Raw genomic sequence first — 19954 nt, 5'->3', positions numbered from 1 at the left:
CTTCCTCCTTCTGTAAGACAGCCCTAAGTGTTTTATTTTTAACTGCTTTGGGGGCTCTAGGGATGGCTCAGTGGTTAAGAGTGCTTTAGAGGACCTGTGTTCAATAGCATCCGTGTTGGGGAGTTCATTATTGCCAGGAACTGTAGCTGGCCTCAAAGGGCACCTGTGCATACATTTAACACAGACATACACACATAAATGCAAATAAAATATTTTTTAATTAAAAATGTATTTATTTTTATGTGGTGTTTTGCCTAAATGTATGTCTGTGTGAGGGTGCCAGATCCCCAGACACTTAGGAGCTGCCAAGTGAGTGCTAGGAATTGAACCAGGGTCCTCTGGAAGAGCAGCCAGTGCTCTTAACCACTGAGTCATCTCTCCAGACCAGTAAAAATAAAATAAAATTAAATTAAATTAAAAAATTTTAAAAATACATAAATATATATTGATTTTTCCAGACAGGGTTTTTCAGGTTGGCCTGAACTTGGAGCTCTGCCTGTCTCTGCCTCCTGAGTGCTGGGATTAAAAGTGTGCACTACCACTGCCCAGCTTAAGTATTTTTTAAAAATTAAAACTTTTGTTTTTCTAGGGCGTGTGTGTGTGTGTGTGTGTGTGTGTGTGTGTGTGTGTGTGTATGTGTGTGTGTGTGTATGTGTATGTGTGTGTGTGTGTGCATGTGTGTGTGTATGTGTGTGTGTATGTGTGTGTGTGTATGTGTGTGTGTGTGTGTGTGTGTGTGTGTGTGTGTGTGTGTGTGTGTTATAGAAGTTACTCCTTTGAGGCACAGTCTGAATGAATGCAGATTGTGATTTCTGCTAGGCTGGCAGCCAGTGAGTCCCAGCCATCCTCTTTTCTCTGTCCCCACAGCCCTGGGGTTACAGGTAGGCAGAACAGGACACTGGCTTGTTATGTGGTGTTAGGATCTGAACTCAGTTCCTCACGGTTGCACAAGTGCTCTTAATCATTGAGCCATCTCAATGATTAAGTATTTCCTTTTCTTTCTCTCTCTCTCTCTCTCTCTCTCTCTCTCTCTCTCTCTCTCTCTCTCTCTCTCTCTCTCAAGACAGAGTTTCTCTGTGTGACAACCCTAGGTGTACTGGAACTAGTTCTGTAGTCCAGGCTGGTCTCGAACTCACAGAGATCCACCTGCCTCTGCCTCTGCCTCCGGAGTGCCACCATCAGCCCAGTTCACATTTCTCTTTCTTTGCACTTGTTTTGCAGATTCCCATCTCCTCTCAAACTGTTCTCAAGCCTTCTGGTTTTCCTTCACTTTCATAAAACCAAGAGCGAAACAAGAGACAGTCAATAAGGGCTTACAAGTTTCGAAGCATTTTGTTCACTGCGGCCCGATACATCGGTGTAGGAGTGGATTCCATTAGACAAGTTCAGACTGGGAGGAGAAATGGCAGGCTTAAAGATGTTCCCTGGATCACCAGCTTTCTTAAACCCTAGGGAGGTTCTCCAGAGGGTGACCCCGTTTTTCTCTCCAAAGTTTTTACTGGGCGTCTGAGAGGACAGTTCAGGAAACTATAAAGAAGCCGTAACAGCTTGAGTGCCGCCTCCTCAGATATTAACATCAACAACTCAACAGTAAAATTCATTAAGTCATCTCCCTCCTCCCACAAGCACAGATCCAAAGCTAGGAGACAGAAGCGGCTAGTGCCTTTCTTGATGGCCCAGCCTGCTCTTCCTTATTACAGCCTGGGTTTCACAAGGAAATTGACGCCCCCATCTCTGGAAGAGGCACCAGTGGCCAAGAGTACCTCCACTTTCTCTTCACTGCCAAGTAGGCGAAGATTGAAGCAAAATGAGGCAAAGGCTGCAGCTGGCTGTGCCAGAGGAGGACTGGTCTGCCTGGGTATTCAGTGAAATCAAGGATTGAGGCAGGGGGTGTTTATGAGCCAACTTGGAGCTGCTGACGGAATTAAAAAAAAAAAAAAAAAAAAAAAAAAAGAGGGAACTGGGAGGAGTGAGGGACTATACTATTGGATTTGGGGAGTGCTTGGTTCATGGGGGAGGTGCCCTTGAGGAGGATCAGTCAGAGAGGAGGATGCTGCTGGGGCACAGGGGCGGGACAGAGACGACTCTTGGCTAAGATTGGATAACTGCTGAGGGCGGGAGCTGGCCTTGCACAGCCTGGGTCCCCAGCTTGGTAATTGGCGATATATACGGCCAGCCGCGGCCACCGCAGCGCGAGCGGGCTGGTCAGCAGCGCACGTATCCGGCTCCGGGGCCCTTTCTCCTACGCACACAAGTCCTTTCTGTCCTGCCTTTCTTCGTCTGGTCCTGAAATCCACTCCATCTTCGGCTCCCTTGGCTCTCGCCCAGCCCTCACCCCAAGCTCCGAACCTCGTCCTCTGCAGAAGCGAAATGGCCATATCCTTGAATTTCTCACGTGGTTTCAAAGCGGAGCTGATCCAACCCTATAACTTCGAGATGTCGCGGGACTTACGGCCCTTTTTGGAGGAGTACTGGTGAGACCTGGTGAGGGGGAAGGACCAACTGCTTTGAGGGGAGTGGAGACGGGGAGTGAAAGCCTGTAAGGTTTCCACCGCTGCCGGGGTAGTGGCTCCAACCGCCCCCACCCCCGTCCCGCCCCGTCCTTCAAGGTATATTTCAAAGAGATTAGAGCTGGAAGAAAGGATCCAGAAGGGAGAAGATGGGGAGAGGGGTGTGGGAAGAGACAAAAACAAAGGGGAAAAATGATAACTACAGCTGAGGAATGAGATTGACCTGAATGAAGCGCTGTTAGGTGATCTCAGAGAGAGAGAGAGGACCCACCTGTGCAGGTGCCTGGGGTCAGTCTTTCCTACACAATTATGTTTTCCAAATGTCCCATCTTCGCTGCCCTGAAGTTGGGAACCCTTTGCTTCCCCAAAGCTCTCTGTCTTGTCCCTAAAGCGCCCCAGACATGTTCTGTGGGCTGACTTTGTTGTTCAACCAACTCGCCCTGAGCCCAACAGGCAGAAGATGTTGCTACACTCTCCTTACATCACAGCCTGGATGGTACAGTTATTGGCTGCGGGCAGACCGGCTGACAAAACTGTCGTCTGCCCCCAACTTCACTGAGAAAGTAATCCTTACGGAGACCTTGCATATGGCTCCTGCCCTGTGCTAGGTACTTTAGATGTGTGAATACTGCTAAAGTATCACCCACCCCCCCTTCCCCATACAAATAAGGAAGCCAAAATGTCACACCGGTGGACCTCTAGTCTACGTGAGTCCCTTGGGGAGATGAGTGGGCTTTCCTCTAAGCAGTGTCCACCTGTGAATCCCTCCCCTCTGCTTTCTGCCCTCCAGGGGAAGTTCGTTCCTCATAGTTCTCATCTATCTGTTGCTCATCATTGTGGGCCAGAACTACATGAGAGCGCGGAAAGGTTTCCGCTTGCAGGGGCCTCTCATCCTCTGGTCCTCCTGTCTGGCAATATTCAGGTAAGGTTCTCCTCCACCTATTCCCTGCCTGTTCTTTAGTCCTGACACCCTGTTTTAGCTTAACCTAAGGCTCTCCAAAGTCCTCAGCTGCATTGACTTTTCCATATTACCTTGTTTTTCTTTTTTCTTGGGCTCGATGGCAGTCTCTGTTCTGTCCTACATCTATTTATTTATTTATTTATTTATTTATTTATTTATTTATTTATTTATTTATTTATGTTTTTTGAGACAGGGTTTCATTGTATAATTGCCTTGTCTCTCGTAGAACTAGCTCTGTAGATCAGACTGGCCTTGAACTCACATCAACCCACTTGCCTCTGCTTCCCGAGTGCTGGGATTAAAGGCATGTGCCACTACCACCTGGCCTATACCTTTTAAAAATGCTTTTTTTTGGGGGGGGGAGTTTAAGACAGGGTTTCTCTGTGTAGTTTTGGTGCCTGTCCTGGATCTCGCTCTGTAGACCAGGCTGGCCTCGAACTCACAGAGATCCGCCTGGCTCTGCCTCCCGAATGCTGGGATTAAAGGCATATGCCACTACTGCCTGGCCTAAAAATGCTTACTTTTAAAGACAGCTTCTCAAGCTGTATCCCAGACTGCTCTAATTGCTTCTAATTGCCACCACGGTACCCAGGCTGGCCTCAAACTCACTGTGACCTTCTTGCCTCAGCCTCCTGAATTCTGGGAATACAGATGCTAGGCTCTACTCCATTCCTCTTGTACTCATGAAATCGATACATCAACAAATTTCTCTAGCCTTAAATGCCTTAGTCCCTAAATTCCTCGTCACAGACCATCGACCACTTCCCCAGCCCTCCTGCTCATATCCTTCCCTATGCTGCCACTCCTATCTTCTGACTCTCACCCCATCTCAAGAACCCCAATCTTGACTTTTAGTTTCACCCCTCCCCCACGTTGATTGGCCTTTTCTCAACCCTTATCTCCTGGAGAATACTTGTTAGATCTATCAGATGGGCCCCGGGATCTCAAAAGCTGGAACCACCCCCTTGGAAGGGTAAGGAGGTAATAGAGCTTAGAGAGCTGGTCCAGATGAGAAGGAGGTGGGGGTGGGTTCCTGCAGGGGAACGGGCCCTTATACCTCTGTGCTCTGTCTGACTTCAGTATCCTGGGTACAGTGAGGATGTGGAAGTATATGGGAATACTGCTATTCACACGGGGCTTCAAGCAAACTGTCTGCTTCACCAGCTACACTGATGATACCATAGTCAAATTCTGGTCCTGTCTCTTTGTTCTCAGCAAGGTTGTTGAACTCGGTGAGTGTAGAGGCTTTGTCTCTGGTGCCCAGTGATTTGTGTCCTCCTCAGAGCCCTCCCCTTACCCATCATATGGAGTCCCTTCCCTACCCCTAGGTCCTAACGACGTATTTCTCCCTCTTCCCCACCCTGAGAATTCCTGCTGTGTTCCCACACCCAGGGTAGTGGGTGGTCCTAGCACTGGGTGGTATGCCAGCTGTGACTCCTCATCTCTCAGGAGATACGGCCTTCATCATCCTGCGTAAGCGTCCACTCATCTTTGTGCACTGGTACCACCACAGCACAGTGCTACTGTACACAAGCTTTGGCTACAAGGACAGAGTGCCTTCAGGTGGCTGGTTCATGACCATGAACTTGGGTGTACATTCCATCATGTACACCTACTACACTCTGAAGGCTGCCAAAGTGAAACAACCCAGCATGCTTCCCATGGTCATCACCAGCTTGCAGATCCTGCAGATGGTGATGGGAGCCATCTTTGGCATCCTGAATTACATCTGGAGGCAGGAAAAAGGATGCTACACAACAATGGAACACTTCTTCTGGTCCTTTATGTTGTATGGGACCTATTTCATTCTATTTGCTCACTTCTTCCACAAAGCCTACCTCAGGCCCAAGAGCAAAGTTAAATCCAAGAGCCAATGAGAGCCGGAAAGAAAGATGGAGCCTCAGGCTTTCCTCCATGGCACTAAGGGTTAGGTGTGAGAGAATGATTAGGGTCCCTTCCTTGTATGTTTTCCCCATGGGACATATACCCCCGAGTGGCAGGAAGCTATGACAACCAAGAAATGTCATCCTTGGGATAGGGTGTGCTTTGATCTTTCTGCCTTGAATGTGAAGGCCAACCAAACCCTAGGAAGGGGATGGATAGGACTGAGGTCCTTAAAATTGAGTTATTTATATTTATATTTAGAAATCTTTCTCTTCTTGCTCTATTTTTTAAATTAAAGAGGTCAACATCATTTTGAGAGTTTGCGGACTTGGAGGGGGAAAGTGGATTCTGTGAAGGCTGCTGACAGTGATCTGCAGGTGGGAAGCCTGAGGGTGTGTGGGAAGACAGAGGCACACACAAACACTCAAGAAGAATCCTAGGCCTGGTAGGTGCTGAATAAATGTCTGTTACAGACTAGAATTTTATTGCTGTGAGAGGTCCAAGCCTCTGAAAGGAACAGTGAGAAACAAGTGCTAAAATCATAGGCTTCCTAAATTGCAAAATAGATCCCTGAAAGTTAAGCATTAGGGACCAGACCTGCCAGCTGTCCTCCCTGAGACCACGAGGTGGCGTCGCAGCACCAGCATAGGACGATCTCTGTCAACTAGCTGGTCACACCAAGCTTCACTTTCCTTGACTCCAGGAATCCCTGCTTCCCCATCCTGGAGGAAAGGAGTGAGACTGAAGCCTTACAAGCCCGGAGGCTCACTCCGTTCCTGTACATCCAGCTGTCCGTTTGGACAACGGGAAGGATGAGAGGAAGGAGGGCTCAACCGCGCGAGTCTGAATCATCAGGCCTTTGACAGTCCGCGCACGTTTATTTCAGTGATCTTTGAAAACGGGATAGGGGAAGTCTGGAGAAGGCGGGATGGGCCAAGGGTGAATTGGCCCTGGGGGAGCTGGTCCCTATTCCTGGCCTTAGTCCCAGGGGCGCGGTCTCCGTTTAGGGGCCAGATCACCCCTCGGGGCGGTGAGGGGAAAGGCCCCCTTCGGAGCCTGCCGCCCCTCCCCGGGTGCCCAAGCACCCCTTTCAGACCTTGGGACGAGGGCAAGCCAGTCTAGGCGACCCTTGTCCGGGGAGGCTGTGAATTACTGCCCTGCCCTCGGGGATGATCCACAGACCTGCGGCTCACACTGGCCGTTCCACGGCGTACTGGCAAGGGCTGAGGTTGGCGGCCGGAGGCGGCCCGGGCACGGCGGGGTAGCTGAAAGAGGCGTGCTGTTTGGCTTTGAGCCGCAGGCTAGCCAGGCTCGAGTTACACGGGTCCCGGTATACATAGGGGGAGGAGGCGGCTGCAGCGGCGGCGGCGGCTGCCGAGGCGTAAGGGCAGGACACTGCCCCGGAGGACACGGCGGCTGGAGCCAGCCCGGGGGGTGCCCCGCCCAGGCCCTGCAAGGCTCCGGGACCTGGTACGGTGCCCGGAGCAGCGGCGGCCGCGGGCACCATGGAGGCGGCGATGGAGCTGGGTGGTGAGAACACAGGCTGCGAAGCCAGAGGCCCCACGTTGACCGAGTTGAAGGCGAACGGGAAGGTCTTGGCGGCGAGCGGCGGGGCGAGCGCTTTGGGCGGCCAGTTGCCATACGAGTAGCCGGGGTACACCTCCTCGTAGGGCGGCACCAGGCCCCCGAGCGGGGCTGCGAAGCCACCCTTGCACAGCTCCGCCTGCTGGCTGCGCTCCCGCTTCCGCCACTTGGCGCGTCTGTTTTTGAACCACACCTGCGGGCATCGGAGAAAGGCTGTCAGGACACGGGGCGGCTGGGGAGTGGACCACCCAGAGTATGATCGAGCCCGGGCAGGGAAGATCAGAGGTGGATGCAAGCTAGGAGGGACGAGCGCACTGAGCCAGGGGGGCCGAGACGAGAAGCCAGCGACCGACCGCAGGGTCAGGGGGGAGCAGCTCGGGATCAAGACAAGGAGAAGGTGAGCCCTGGTCCAGGGCCGGGCGAGGAATCGCTTGATAGGGAGTGGCAGGCAAGGCTGCTGGAAGGTGGGGATCCCCGGGCGGGAACTGGAGCCGACGTGGGGCCCGCACCGCAGGAGCCTCCAGCTACTTGGCGGCCCCCCAGCGAGAGCGAGGTGCTTGCAGGTGAGGGCTGCGGATCAAGCGGAGCCATACCCGCACGCGGGCCTCGGTGAGGTTGGTCCACACCGCGATCTCTTCGCGCGTGCTCATGTCGGGGTATCGATTCCGCTGGAAGGTGGCCTCCAGCTCCTGCAGCTGCTGGCTGGTGAAGTGCGTGCGCTGCCGCCGCTGCTTCTTCTTCAGAGAGCCGTCCTCGGGGGAACCCCCCGGCAGTGAGGCCGAGGCCTTCTCCGAGTCTGAGGGGCAGAAGGAAGGCAGGTCATAGGGGGCTAGGGCCTGTGCGGATCCTCTTGGCTCTGGGACCTCAAGGAATTCCTCAACCCCTGGCTGACTTCCACCCAGATTGCCTCTCTGGATCCCACACGCCTATCAAGGCTAAACTGTTTTCTCCTCCACCCCCAGAAGGGGGCGCGCTCACCACTGTGCTCCTGGCCTTTGCACCCATGTTCCGGGAGAGGAGGGTGTGGAGTGCCTGCATCTGACAGTGACAGCGCAGGGCTCCGAGCCTCTGCCTCGCTGAGCAGCCCGAACTCCATGGAGGGTGGGCTCTAGAAGAAAGAGAAGACACAGGTCAAGTTAACAGAGGTAAAAACCGGCGACTTAGGGCCACCCTGACGGGGTGGTGCATGCCTGTGACCCTAGTGCTCAAGAAGCAGAAGCAGGAAGATCGCCCATGCGTTTGAGCCTAGCCTACCCTACATTGCGAGCACCAGGACAGCCAAGAGCACATAGCAAGATCCTGCCTCCAACAAACAAAATAACAACAAAACCCTGGGGTTATCAGGCTCCTAATAGGGTCTCCCCCACAACATTCTTGCCTCTTTTCTCGCCCACTGACATAACGCTAGCCCCAACGGTGTACTCTAGAATAGCATGCGAAGAGATGGCTCAGGGGTTAAAAGCACTGGCTGCTCTTCCAGAGGACACCACTTCGATTCCCAGCACCCACATGGCTAGCAGCTCACAGCTATTTGTAATTCACTTCCAGTGGATCCAAACCCTTCCGTCTCCCCCAGGGACTAGGCACTTGGGTGCACAGACATACATGCAAGGAAGACACCCATACACTGAAAATAAATTCTTTTAAAAAATAGAGCTGAGCCGGGCGGTGGTGGCACACGCCTTTAATCCCAGCACTCGGGAGGCAGGCGGATCTCTGTGAGTTCGAGGCCAGCCTGGTCTACAGAGTGAGTTCCAGGAAAGGCACCAAAACTACACAGAGAAACCCTGTCTCGAAAAACAAAAACAAACAAACAAATAGAGCTGAGAAAGAGAAGCCCAATGAGGAGAGGGTGTGCTCTGAGAGGTTTTATGCACACATGTGTACTACAGATTCGTTAACTTTGGACCCATGTCTAGTGTCACAGCCATTCCATTTTATTTGTTTGAGGCAAGATCTCATGTAGCTCAGGCTGGACTTAGTCTGTGGTCGTCCTCCCTCTCTACCTTGGAATGCTGGAATTACAAGCCTGTGTTACCATGCCTAGCTAGATTTCAGTTTTATTTATTTAATTTTTTGGGGGGCGGGGGGGGGGGAGGTTCGAGACAGGGTTTTTCTGTGTAGCCCTGGCTGTCCTGAAACTCCCTCTATAGTCTAGGCTGGCCTTGAATTTATAGAGATCTGCCTACCTGTGCCTCCTGAGTGCTTGATTAAAGACATGTACCACCACCACCCGCTTTACATTTTTTTCTTTTTTACTTTTTTCAAAATTTTTTTTAATGTGATATTTGTTTTGAAGCAGGTGTGGTAATGTAGATCTATGATTTCAGCACCCAAAAGGTAGAGGCTCTGGACTTTAAGACCAACCTTGGCTACATGAGACCCTGTCTCAAAAAACAAGGGGTGATTCAGTTGGTAAACTGCCTGTCATGCAAGCATGAGGACCTACGTTTGATTTTTTTTTTTTTAGCACCCACATAACATTACCCTGTAACCCCAGCCCCGGCCCGGGGAGATAGAAACAAGAGGACCCAGCAGTCTACTTGCCAGGCAGTCAGGCTGACTCGGCCAGCTCTGAGTTCAAGGATAGACTCAACGAGAAGCAGAATGACGGGGGAAGAGACAGATGCTGATCTCTGCCTCCACATATATGTGCATGTGCACCTTCATACACACAAACATGTACACAAAGAATATCTCTTTAGATTTCCAGTAGAGCATCTCTATTCCAAAAGCTCTGAAATTACAGGCCAAGGAAATGGTTCACTAATTGAGAGCATTGGTTGCTTGCTCTTCTAGAGGTCCCGAGTTCAATTCCCAGCAACCCACATGGTGGCTCACAACCATCTATAACTGTAGTCCCATGGGATTGGATGCCCTCTCCTGGTGTACAGGCACACATGCAGATAAAATATCCAATTGTATAAAATAAAATAATTAAGAAATAAACCTGAGAGCCGGGTGGTAGTTGCCCACGCCTTTAGTGCCAGCACTCAGGAGGCAGAGGCAGACAGATCTCTGTGAGTTTGAGGCCAGCCTGGTCTACGGAGCCAGTTCCAGGACAGGTTCCAAAGATACACAAAGAAACCCTGTCTCAAAAAAACAAAAAAAAACAAAAACAAAAAACCCCAAAAAACCCAATAAAACAAACCCAAAAACAAACAAAACAAAACCAAAAAAAAAAAAAAGCCCAAACCCTGAAACTGGAAACGTACCCCCAAACTTGGAATTCAGAAAATTCCAGGTCTCAGACATTGACGTTAAGATTAAGGATGATCAACCTGGCTCACCCAATTCATAGGTGAAACCTAGGAACCAAAGTGACTCAACTAAGTCACTGAGCTTATAAATTGTAGGAGGACCTGAACTAGATCTGTGGGCTCCTAAAGAGGCTTTTCAAATTGTGTTCCGTGGAGCCCCCTGCAGGCCCCGGCTGGGATTTCACCAGCACTCTAACTTGGGTTGGCTTCAGCAATAGGGCAGTTCTGCTTGTTTGGGTTACTAATACTTCTGCAAGGATTTTGTTTGAATAAATGGTTCCATGTCAAAACAAAGTTTGGAAAACACAGGGTGGGGATGGAGAGATGACTTAGTGGCTTAAAGCATCTGTTCTCGAAGAGGATCTGGGTTCGATTCCCAGCACCCATATGGTAGCTCACCACCATCCGTAACTCCAGTTCCAGGGGATCCGGTACCCTTGTCTTGTCTCCATGCATGTAAGACAGTCACACAAAGTAAAAATAAAAAATAATAAATAAAAATCTAAAAGCTAAAAGAAAATCACAGGGCACTTAGGCCCCTTCTGTTCCTCTGCTTGTCTAAAACATCTCACCTCATGGTAGTCATCCCTCCATCTCATGCCTGGCCTCTCTCACCATTCCAGACAGTATGTATAGATTCCTTTAGACTCATCCCCCAAAACACCACACACACACACACACACACACACACACACACACACGCTTATACTTCCTGCTAGTATTCCTATCCCAAACCTAGCCTGACCTTGTCAAGGAGCCTGCGTGGGTCCCTATGGAGGGTTCCCTTGCAGGGTCCTCCTTCTGGTCAGCTCTCCCAAGACCTCTTATGGGAGGAAAGAAAAGGGACAGTACTGGCTCTCTTGACTACTGGAGCCTCTTGGGCAGAAAACAGAAACTAGAATAGAAGGCGAGAGCTAGGTGTGTGTCTGTGGGTGGGTGGGGGTGTCTCTGTCTCTAACACCTCCCCATCATCAGGGATGATGTAGTGCAGGCTACATGGAGAGGCATTAATGTGGTGGATTAGCCCAGATTGAGATGAGCATCACTTGTCTGGCGTGAATTTATTAAGAGCCTTTCTCAAGGGTGTGCAGATGGACAATGGCCTGTGTTTGTACATGGTAATGTCCCCTTCAGGCAGCTCTGAGAGCACAGCTGTGCCCCACCTCAAGCCAGGTTGACAGTAGGACAGAGGTCAAAGCGGAGGGTGAAAACAATCCTTGCTCTTCTGCTGGCATAAGGGTTGTGATCTTGGACTTTTTGCTGGGGTTAGAGAGGTGAGCAAGACTACAGGGAGCCCAGCTAGGAAGGGAAGAAGTCAGGCCAGAGGTCCAAGTGTGCTCCATTTACCTCCCTTTCCAGGTCTCAGGGTGGGAGCTGGAGGCCTGGAACTGGAGAATTTAGGCCTGACAGCTCTCCACTGGAATGGAGATGGCCTTGCGGGGACCTGTGACAGTCTGACCAGCACTTCTTCACAAATTTCCGGAAAGATGTGGGACAGACTTAGAGCTGGAAATTGAGGTTCTCTGCAGCCTGCCCTTCTTTTAGATTCAAGATGACCTTGAAATTCAAACCATGCTGCTGACTTTTCCAGGAGCCACAGAAGCAGCGTAGAACTGGGCGAAAGGGACAGTGGGGTTTGCCTGTAGGAAAAGCTATGTTTCTCTGTTGCCGTTCATCCTCCCAGTCTGTCTTGGCAGACTCCTCGTTTTCCAAGCTTCCCTTCCCCTGGCATTCCATACCTGGGTCTTGATTTCATCCTCTATTTCAGTAGAAGGAGGCCAGGGAAGAGGCTAGCAGCCAGAGCAAAAGACAGGGCTGAGTTCAAGCTGTGTGTTCTCAGAGACAGGCAGACACATGTGCAGACACACACGGCCCCGACTTAGACACAATGAGCCCTTGGACTTGAAGCTGGAGGCACAAAAACATGCGCTCTCCCACACATGCTCTCCCACATTCAGGCAGGCAGACACACACCGTCACACAGTCTCCTCTCTCTCTGACAGGGACAGCTGCCTGGGCTGTTTTGGAGCTAGCCATTCCCCTCCCCCTCCCTGGCCCCTCTGAACCTCAGCTCTCTCAGTCCCAGGAGTTCAGAACTCTGTGTGGGGGAGGAGGAGGCCAAGGGGACCAGGGAATAATGTTCCTCATTTAGTGGCTATTGGAGAGAGGCTGCTTGGCTGTGTAAGAAGAAGGCTTGAGAATGCTGGAGCTAGGGGATCAGGTAGGATGGTAATCTGTTATAGGCCAAAGGAATTAGGTTTGGAGTCAAAAGATGTCCTGGTTACCCCCAACTTACTAACTATATATTCTTGGCGAGGTATTTCATCATCTCTAAGAGGGAATTAATAATCCCTTCTCTGCCTGCCTTTTTTTTTTCTTTCCCCTTCAGATGGTGTATTGCTATATAGCACAGGTTAGTCTCAAACTTGTGATCTTCCTACCAGGTGCTAGGATTACAGATGTGTGCCCATGACTTCCTTCATTATTAGATTTTCTATCTATCTGTCTGTCTGTCTATCTATCTATCTCTCTCTTTTTTTTTTTTTCCGAGACAAGGTTTCTCTGTGTAGCTTTGTGCCTTTCCTGGATCTCGCTCTGTAGACCAGGCTGGCCTCGAACTCACAGAGATCCTCCTGGCTCTGCCTCCCGAGTGCTGGGATTAAAGGCGTTCACCACCACCACCGCCCGGCATATCTAGTTTTTGAGATAGAGTCTCAGTAGCTCAGGATGGCCTTGGGCTCACTTGTAGCCGAGGAGGACCTTGAACTGCTGCTTCCACACTCTAAGTGCTGGGATTAAAGGTGTGTGCCACCACCACACATAGTTTATGTGATACTGGGAATCAAACCTAGGGCTTCATTCATCTTTAGCCAAGCACTCTACCAACTGACCTACATCCCTAGCTCCAAAGTATAGCCTGGGCTGCCCCCGTCACAAGATCCTCCTGTCTTATCCTTTTAGCATTTGCCTCCTGGCAAGCACTACCACAACTGGCCAATACTGTTTGCTACAAGGTTCAAGTAACATATAGCTTACATAAAAATAAAATTCAGAATATTTTTCCAGCTCCTTCCAGGAGCTGAGCACTAAATGAGCCGCTGAGCTAGAATGGAGACTGAAAACTCACCCTTGCTTGGGTGGCTCGCCTCCCCAGACTCTGTGTCTCAAAGAAGAAGTCATCTTGTGAAAACTGGTGAGACACTGCACTTCCATGAGGGATGCAGCGCTCAGTCCTGAACTTAGAACGCACAGAATAAAGAACCAGTAAAAAGGGGCTAAGGGATGCAAGCAGGGAGCCCCAGTCATCAGGGGCTGGGGAAGACAGAATGAAGCCTCCGGAGTCTTGACTGAGTTCCTGACCACAGTGAGGGGGGCTGGGAAGGACTCTGTGACATTGCAGAGAGGAGTGCACACAAAAGCCGGCCGTGAAGAGATGAAAGGGAGGGCACAGAACTCAGGCAGGCAGCCTCATGTCCGGTGGGCCGCTCAGGCGAAGGCTGGGGGCGCCAACTTGTTATCTGAGTTGGAGACAGGCTGACTGAGGATTAAGCTCCCCCAAACTGCTAGAGGTCAGGAAGCTGGGGAGTTGGGCCACGGGCCAGGGACTTCATCTAATTCAGTGGATAGGGAGGGATACGCAGTAGTGTGGAAGCTGGTTGACGCTGGCAGGGCCAAACATAGCCAAAAGATAACTATGGTGATGAATCTAGCTCCGAGAGGGTTTGTCTGTCCACTCCTACACTTTTTGACACACTTTGCTGGAGATGCAAGGTCCAGACTTCACTGCCATCATGGTGGCTGGCCCAGGTGGAGGGAAGACAGAAGTGCAGGTATGTTTTGATTCCAAAGTACAATCAGTCTGTAATGGACCAGCAACCACAAAATATTCAGAAGACATTAAGGCAAAGACAAGATCATAGGCCACTATGGTTCCCAAGGGTCACAAGCTCACGGTAAGAGGGCAACTATCATGGAAACTACTTACAGTCCAAAAGCCAAAGGAGTAGAACAAGGGCACTGAGAGAACCCAAGATGAATTGAAATAACAATGCCTGAGCAGGAGGAACAGCCTGGAAGGAATGGGGGAAAATCCTCATCTTGCAGGGAGTAAATGAAGAGGGAGAGAAGCAGAGCTGGGGCTGTGGTCTGTGGCTCTGCTCAGCAAATAGTAAACTAGAAACAGGTGAAAACCGAGATCCTAAACTAGTATGGTGCCATCCCATAAGCCTAAGGCTGAAGTGAATCCCTGGAATGGACATAGCCTTCTATTCACTTGGGATACACAGCACCCAGACTCTGGTCTGCTGAACTGCAGTGTGCAAAGGGGGACAGATGCCTCTTTGCACATAGGAGGAAACTCAGAACCTCAGGTGGAGGCTGGAGTGATCTGATGTGCTAAAGTTTTCAAAGGGGTGAATCGGAGATCAGAGAAGCAATCAAGCATGCTTCTCAGGGTCCATCCCTTGCTTCCTTCTTTTTTTTTTTTTTTTTTTTTTGGTTTTTTGAGACAGGGTTTCTCTGTGTAGCTTTGCGCCTTTCCTGGAACTCGCTTTGGAGACCAGGCTGGCCTCGAACTCACAGAGATCCGCCTGGCTCTGCCTCCCGAGTGCTGGGATTAAAGGCGTGCGCCACCACCGCCCGGCTGCTTCCTTCTTTTATCTAGCATTGTATGTGTACTAAGTTGGGTCCTCAAGGACTGCAGTCCACAAACTTTAGCTTGCTTACAGTCTAGGAATACAAACAGAACACATGATAGGATAACAGAGTCCATGGATCTAACCCTTAGGTTGTGGGAGATCAGATATGAGGACCCATATAAAGAGGTATCAAGTGTTGGGGCTCAGAGAATATAGGTACTTGGCTGATATGGTAGTTGTGGAGAAAGAGAAGGGGCAGGTCCTTCTAAATAACCCGGAACTGTTGGGAGTGTTTAAAGGGTAACACAGAGCCTCATTTGATCAAAGGCTTAATGTGGGACATGAGGGACAAGCAGAAAAAAGGGCTTAGACTGAGGAGGCCCATGATGAGAGACAAGTGCTGGGTCAAATTTAATACAGTCAAGGCTAGAGTGTTCTCGGCTTTTTTGTGGGAAAAAAAAAATCCTAAATTCAGGGTGTGGTCACATATGCCTGTAATCCCAGCCCTCAGAAGGCCGAGGCAGGAAGATTTAGAGCTCAAATTCAGCGTCGGCTACATCAGGAGGCCACGTAGGAAAATAGAGGCAGGATGTGAAATGGTAGCAACTAATATGAAATTTCTCTGAGCTCTCTAGCTTGATTTTATTTGATTTTCCTGTGCTCAGGATTGAACCAGGCCCCTTGCCCATGCAAGGCAGACACTCTTCCACCTCCAAACTACCAGAGGCACATCCCTGGTCCCTCTAGCTTAATTTAAAGACTCCAGACTGATTTTTGCACCCTACCCCATAAAACACAGGCAATATTTACAGCCCCAGCCTTCAGGTGACATCATCACATAGGGACGGCAGGCTGCAGGGAGTCACTCTCCTCCACCTGCGCTGCCTTCCCAGCTCCCCACCAGGAAGCATTGCGGCACACTGTGGGGCTAGTTTAAGGCTTGTCAGTAGCAAGTGACATACAAAAGTAGCATCTTTGTGACCTTTCTTTGCAGTGGGGACTAGAATGCGTCGGGCTGGGGAGAGATAGGAAAAGAGAAACGGACATTTATAAGGAAGGTTGAGACCATCCCTAGCAACAGCAGGGAGGCTGAGGCAGGAAGTTTCCAGTTCAAGGCCAGCCTGGGCTACATAAGGAGACCCTGTTACAAACAAACAAAAAAATTAAAGATGGTCTTGAAGAAGGAAGATGGGGAAGGAAAGGTGGAGAGAGGCTTGCAAATCATTTCCATCTCTTTCCATAGCTCTCTTTTCACGTCCATCTTCTTCTACTTTTCCTCCCTGTCACTCTTAAAGGTCATTGTTAGTGACTGTGCACACTGTAGGCCCTCTAAAGCTCAGGACCTAATAGATCCTTTGGGCTAGCTGTCATCTCTCTCTCCCATACTGTAGCGAGCGTCAGTTAAAATGAATGGGGAAGAAAAGATCTGACTGTTCCTATCCCTCACTCACTGTAGTTCAGCTTCAGCCCTTTCATCCTGCCCTCCCTTCCTGGACTTGGATCCTCGGCTCTCATTGACATTCTTGAGCAGCAGACAGGCAGAGTTCAGATCAGGCTATTTGGTAGAGAGGTAAGACATAAGGGGAACTCCTCATGTTCCCAGAGAGGGACAGGGGTGATGGCTGACACAAGAACTCCAGGGAAGATGTTCCATCTGTCCTTAAGAACCTGGCTGTGGCTGAATCAAGGCTATGATCGGGCTACTCCAAGGCAGAGGAAGGACCCCGCCTCCTGAAGAAAGATTCTATGGTCATGGAGATTGCAGTTTGAGCAGAATAATAGCAGTAAGGTTCCTTCCAGTGTCTCTCCGTTTACAAAGAGCTTTCCTCTGTACGTAATTGATATGTTTCATTTAACGCTCACAGGCCCCTGAGTAGCAGGAATGTCCATCTTTGCTTATCCAAGAAGGCAGGAAACTGTCCTTGGTTGCACAGAGCCAGGAGGTTTGAACCGCGTTCTGCTTTTTTTCTTGTCTCGCTCTCCACACTGCAACCAGGAGTGGCTGAGGAACGCTGGTCCTCTGAAGCCCTCAAGATTCCATTTCTACTTCCCACCTACTGCTTCTCTGAAAATGAACTCTGGAAGTTAGCTGGCCACTGTACTAAAGCACATTTTCCTATTTATCCAAAGCTTGTGATTCTCCGTTCTAAAAGCCCCCACCCCCAACATCTCCAGTTTCAGGATTTCAGTGGGCAAATCCTCGGCTCATTTGGGTCTTTCATTGTGTTGTAGATTTTCATCCTGTTTCACCTAAACTATTGGTGGCTCTTTCCCAGCAGCCCTCCTGGCCCCCCATTTTGCCAACTATCCTCTCTCCCTCTCGCTTTCTCTTTCTTTGGAATCCAGAACTTTGGGTATGCTATGCAAATACTCTCCCACCAAGCTGTACTTCAGTGCCATTCTCTGGCTTCTCTAGGCCCGTTACATCCTCCCTAAGAGTGACTGATCAGTCATGCTCTCAGTTGCATGGTTTCATGAAAAAGTGGAAGAAAGCTCTGTTTTGTTTTGTTTTTCAATCATCTATGTTATAACGCTATCTTTTTTTCTTTTTTGTCTTTTTGATGAAAGACAAACTTTGGGTTTTCAAAGAACCAACTGTAATGCCTTCTTTATTTCTTCCCTGACGTGGAGTCCTTCATTTCCTGCATAGTTTCACTGATTTGTTTTTTTTCAAAAGCAATGGGAACACCAGCCCCTAAAATGTGTATGAGGACGTGATGGGAGTAGTTGAGGCATGATTCTGTATTTATCAAACAAAGCAAGGGACAAATAAAAGATGAGGACAAGAGCGAGATCAGGACAGCCAGAGCTGTTACACAGAGAAACCCTGTCTCAAAAAACAAAAACAAAACAAAACAAAAAACAAAAGATAAGGACAAGGGCTTAGCCAGTACCTAAGGAAACTTCAGGACTGAGGAGTGGAGGCAGGAGTGTGAGAAGTCAGAATTACATTTTACTTATGGGTGGAGAATGAGGAAAGTGGACTTTTTAAGATTACTCATTGTTAAACAGTGCTTTGCACTTGTCCTCCTGAAAACTCACTCCCCAGCTGAGTTGTCTTGTTCACGTGTATAGATTCGGGTTCCCGTCTCCTTAGTTGGGCTCTAGTTGGAGTTGGAGGTCAGGGAAGGTGGTCATTTTATTGGCCCAGAGGAGTCAAGGCTCTCCCTCGGTCAGAAAGAAGCACACGGGGCAACTGAGCCCTTTCCTGGAGGGTTCCGGCACCCTGTGGGACGACAGAGTGGGTTTCATCTGCCTCCTTTTCCCTCTCTCCCTCCTCTCAGGAAGGCAGGATTTGCTTTATGAAAGGGCTACAATTTTCTTGTCTGGTAGGTTTTTGTCGGTCAAGGAGCCTTGAGTGGGCTAACAACCAGACTAGGAGTGTGAGGGCATCTGGTCGGCTCTATTGGAAGTAGAGTTGGGGTGGGGGAAGGCTTAACAGTTGGCTCTGAGTTTGTGAGGGAACTGTCAGGGGCTTGTGGGTGGAAGGGTGGTCGCTGACCTGCTGCTGATGCACCTATGACTTATTCTTTTCTTTGTTGGTCTTGATTTTTCCCTCAAATTTGGATTGTGGAAGTCTATTGATGCCCTGATCTATTTGAGCTAGAGCGGGGTTGTCTCGAGGCGCCCTGCCCCAAGGCCACGCTTCATCTTTTACTCTCCCTGCTCCCTCCGGGTCCAACAGGCAGGAGGGCCAGAAAGAACCAAGTTTGCAAACTGGGAGCTGGAATTTCAGGGGACCCCCCCCCAGCCGACCCCATCGCACAAGCCGCAGCTAGGCAGGCGCTGCCGGGTAGATGGACATGCCAGTCAGCCGGGGACATTCTGTCCACCACTGTTGGGCACATCTTCTGTTCCGGAGAGACCCACTTTGCCGCCCCAAACATTCTATCCGCTCCAAACCCCACGTGCCGCTGACATTCTGTCGGATTCTGAGGCGGCCCCAGATCTGGACCCTTCCAGGTCCCGACGCCCCACGACAGGCCCGTCAGTTTTGTCGCGTTGAGCTGGCAGCCTCGGCCCTGTAGCTCTCAGCGGCCATCTGACCCAGTACTACTCTCGCAACACGGCTCCTATTCCAACTGCGGAGCAACTGGGAAGAAAAGCATGAGCTACTATGAGCACCCCGACTTCCAGCCGCTGGAGTCTGTCTAAGCCTGGGCCAAGGGGCGCTGGGCGCCGCCTGTTGCCCTTACGCTGGACGACCGTCACCCTGCCCTCGCCTCAGCTGGCGAGGTCTCTGCTACCCCTATTACCTTCTGGTCGTTTGCCCACTTCCTCTAGACACCAGGGTGCTTTCTGGTAAAGGTTTCCAGACTCCCTGCTCTGTGATCCGTGCAATTCTTCAGCTTCTCTCCGGGTCCCCTTAATCTTCCCGGTCCCCCAGGTCCTTGCCCGGAGTTTCCCTTCTCCCATGTCCCAGCCATGGGGGCTGCTGTACGCCTTTCCAGTCTTGACCGGTTCCCCAAACACCAGAGTTCAGCCGCCCCAGGTTCCCTTTTAGGAGTCCCGGGACCAGTCTTGGCTCCCCGGCCCCCTGGGCTCCGGTCCCCCGCATGGTCAAGCACTCACCGTGCGTCCCGCAGCAGGCAGACTCCCGGTGGTGGTGGCGGCGGCGGCGGCGGCGTTCTGGAGCGCAGGCAGGGGCCAGGGGCCAGGCACCCTGCCGGGTGGGGGCCGCCCCCCTGCTCCGGGGCGGCCGCTCCGCTGGGCGCTCCCAGGCTAGCGGAGGAGAGCGTGAGCCTCACCGTGTAGTGCCACCCCCCGCCGGCGCCCATTCACTTTATGGCAGCCCAGGGCGCCCCCAGCCCGCCGCGGCTCGCTGCGCGCCCTAGGCCCCGCCCCTTTCCAGCTGCGCCGCCCTAGCTCCTCCCTTTCCAGCTGTGAACCTTCAGGCCCCGCCTTAGTGGGGAGGGGTCCTGCCGGCGGGCAGCCAAGAACCCCGCCCTCTGACCAATCAAAAGCGTCCGTCAGCAGCAGAGCAACGCCCCCTCCCCCACGTGGCCGGGACCACGCTCCAGCTGGGACGCTCCGGTTCGGCTAAGCCAGCAAAAGTACTGTGGTCGGCGTTGCGGCCCGAGGCCAGCCCGGTCGGTGGCGAGTTGAGGGCTTGGGCTC

General features: G+C 51.1%; 2 protein-coding genes across 2 annotated transcripts; one reads left to right on the top strand and one right to left on the bottom strand.

Annotated features, from left to right (window-relative positions):
• Positions 1 to 2004: 2004 nt before the first annotated feature.
• Elovl3 (ELOVL fatty acid elongase 3) lies at positions 2005 to 5647 on the top strand. Its single transcript, XM_052713235.1, has 4 exons — positions 2005 to 2474; positions 3301 to 3432; positions 4552 to 4703; positions 4921 to 5647. The coding sequence occupies exons 1-4, from the start codon at positions 2371 to 2373 to the stop codon at positions 5346 to 5348; spliced, it is 816 nt and encodes a 271-aa protein (XP_052569195.1). The 5' UTR covers positions 2005 to 2370; the 3' UTR covers positions 5349 to 5647.
• Positions 5648 to 5801: 154 nt separating this feature from the next.
• On the bottom strand, positions 5802 to 19653 carry Pitx3 (paired like homeodomain 3). The gene is made up of 4 exons (XM_052713234.1): positions 19409 to 19653; positions 7918 to 8047; positions 7533 to 7735; positions 5802 to 7132 (listed from the first exon to the last, which is right to left on the bottom strand). Exons 2-4 carry the CDS (start codon positions 8033 to 8035, stop codon positions 6545 to 6547), a joined length of 909 nt encoding a protein of 302 aa, XP_052569194.1. The 5' UTR covers positions 8036 to 8047; positions 19409 to 19653; the 3' UTR covers positions 5802 to 6544.
• Positions 19654 to 19954: the final 301 nt, after the last annotated feature.

This window comes from Peromyscus californicus, unplaced genomic scaffold (assembly GCF_007827085.1).
Source record: "Peromyscus californicus insignis strain IS unplaced genomic scaffold, ASM782708v3 Scaffold_4__1_contigs__length_199733344, whole genome shotgun sequence".
In the NCBI taxonomy this organism is placed as follows: Eukaryota; Metazoa; Chordata; class Mammalia; order Rodentia; family Cricetidae; genus Peromyscus; species Peromyscus californicus.
The sequence above is the reverse complement of the archived record's forward strand: the minus strand, read 5'-3'. Positions and strand labels throughout refer to the sequence as shown.

Bases quoted from the DNA above. Each gene is read 5' to 3' on its own strand.
- Elovl3 (XM_052713235.1), top strand. From the start codon at position 2,371: ATGGCCATATCCTTGAATTTCTCACGTGGTTTCAAAGCGGAGCTGATC. The intron at 3,433-4,551 runs GTAAGGTTCTCC...GTCTGACTTCAG, and splicing joins TCCTGTCTGGCAATATTCAG to TATCCTGGGTACAGTGAGGA. The intron at 4,704-4,920 runs GTGAGTGTAGAG...CTCATCTCTCAG, and splicing joins CAGCAAGGTTGTTGAACTCG to GAGATACGGCCTTCATCATC.
- Pitx3 (XM_052713234.1), bottom strand. From the start codon at position 8,035: ATGGAGTTCGGGCTGCTCAGCGAGGCAGAGGCTCGGAGCCCTGCGCTG. The intron at 7,736-7,917 runs GTGAGCGCGCCC...TCTGCCCCTCAG, and splicing joins CAAAGGCCAGGAGCACAGTG to ACTCGGAGAAGGCCTCGGCC. The intron at 7,133-7,532 runs GTATGGCTCCGC...CGATGCCCGCAG, and splicing joins TCACCGAGGCCCGCGTGCGG to GTGTGGTTCAAAAACAGACG.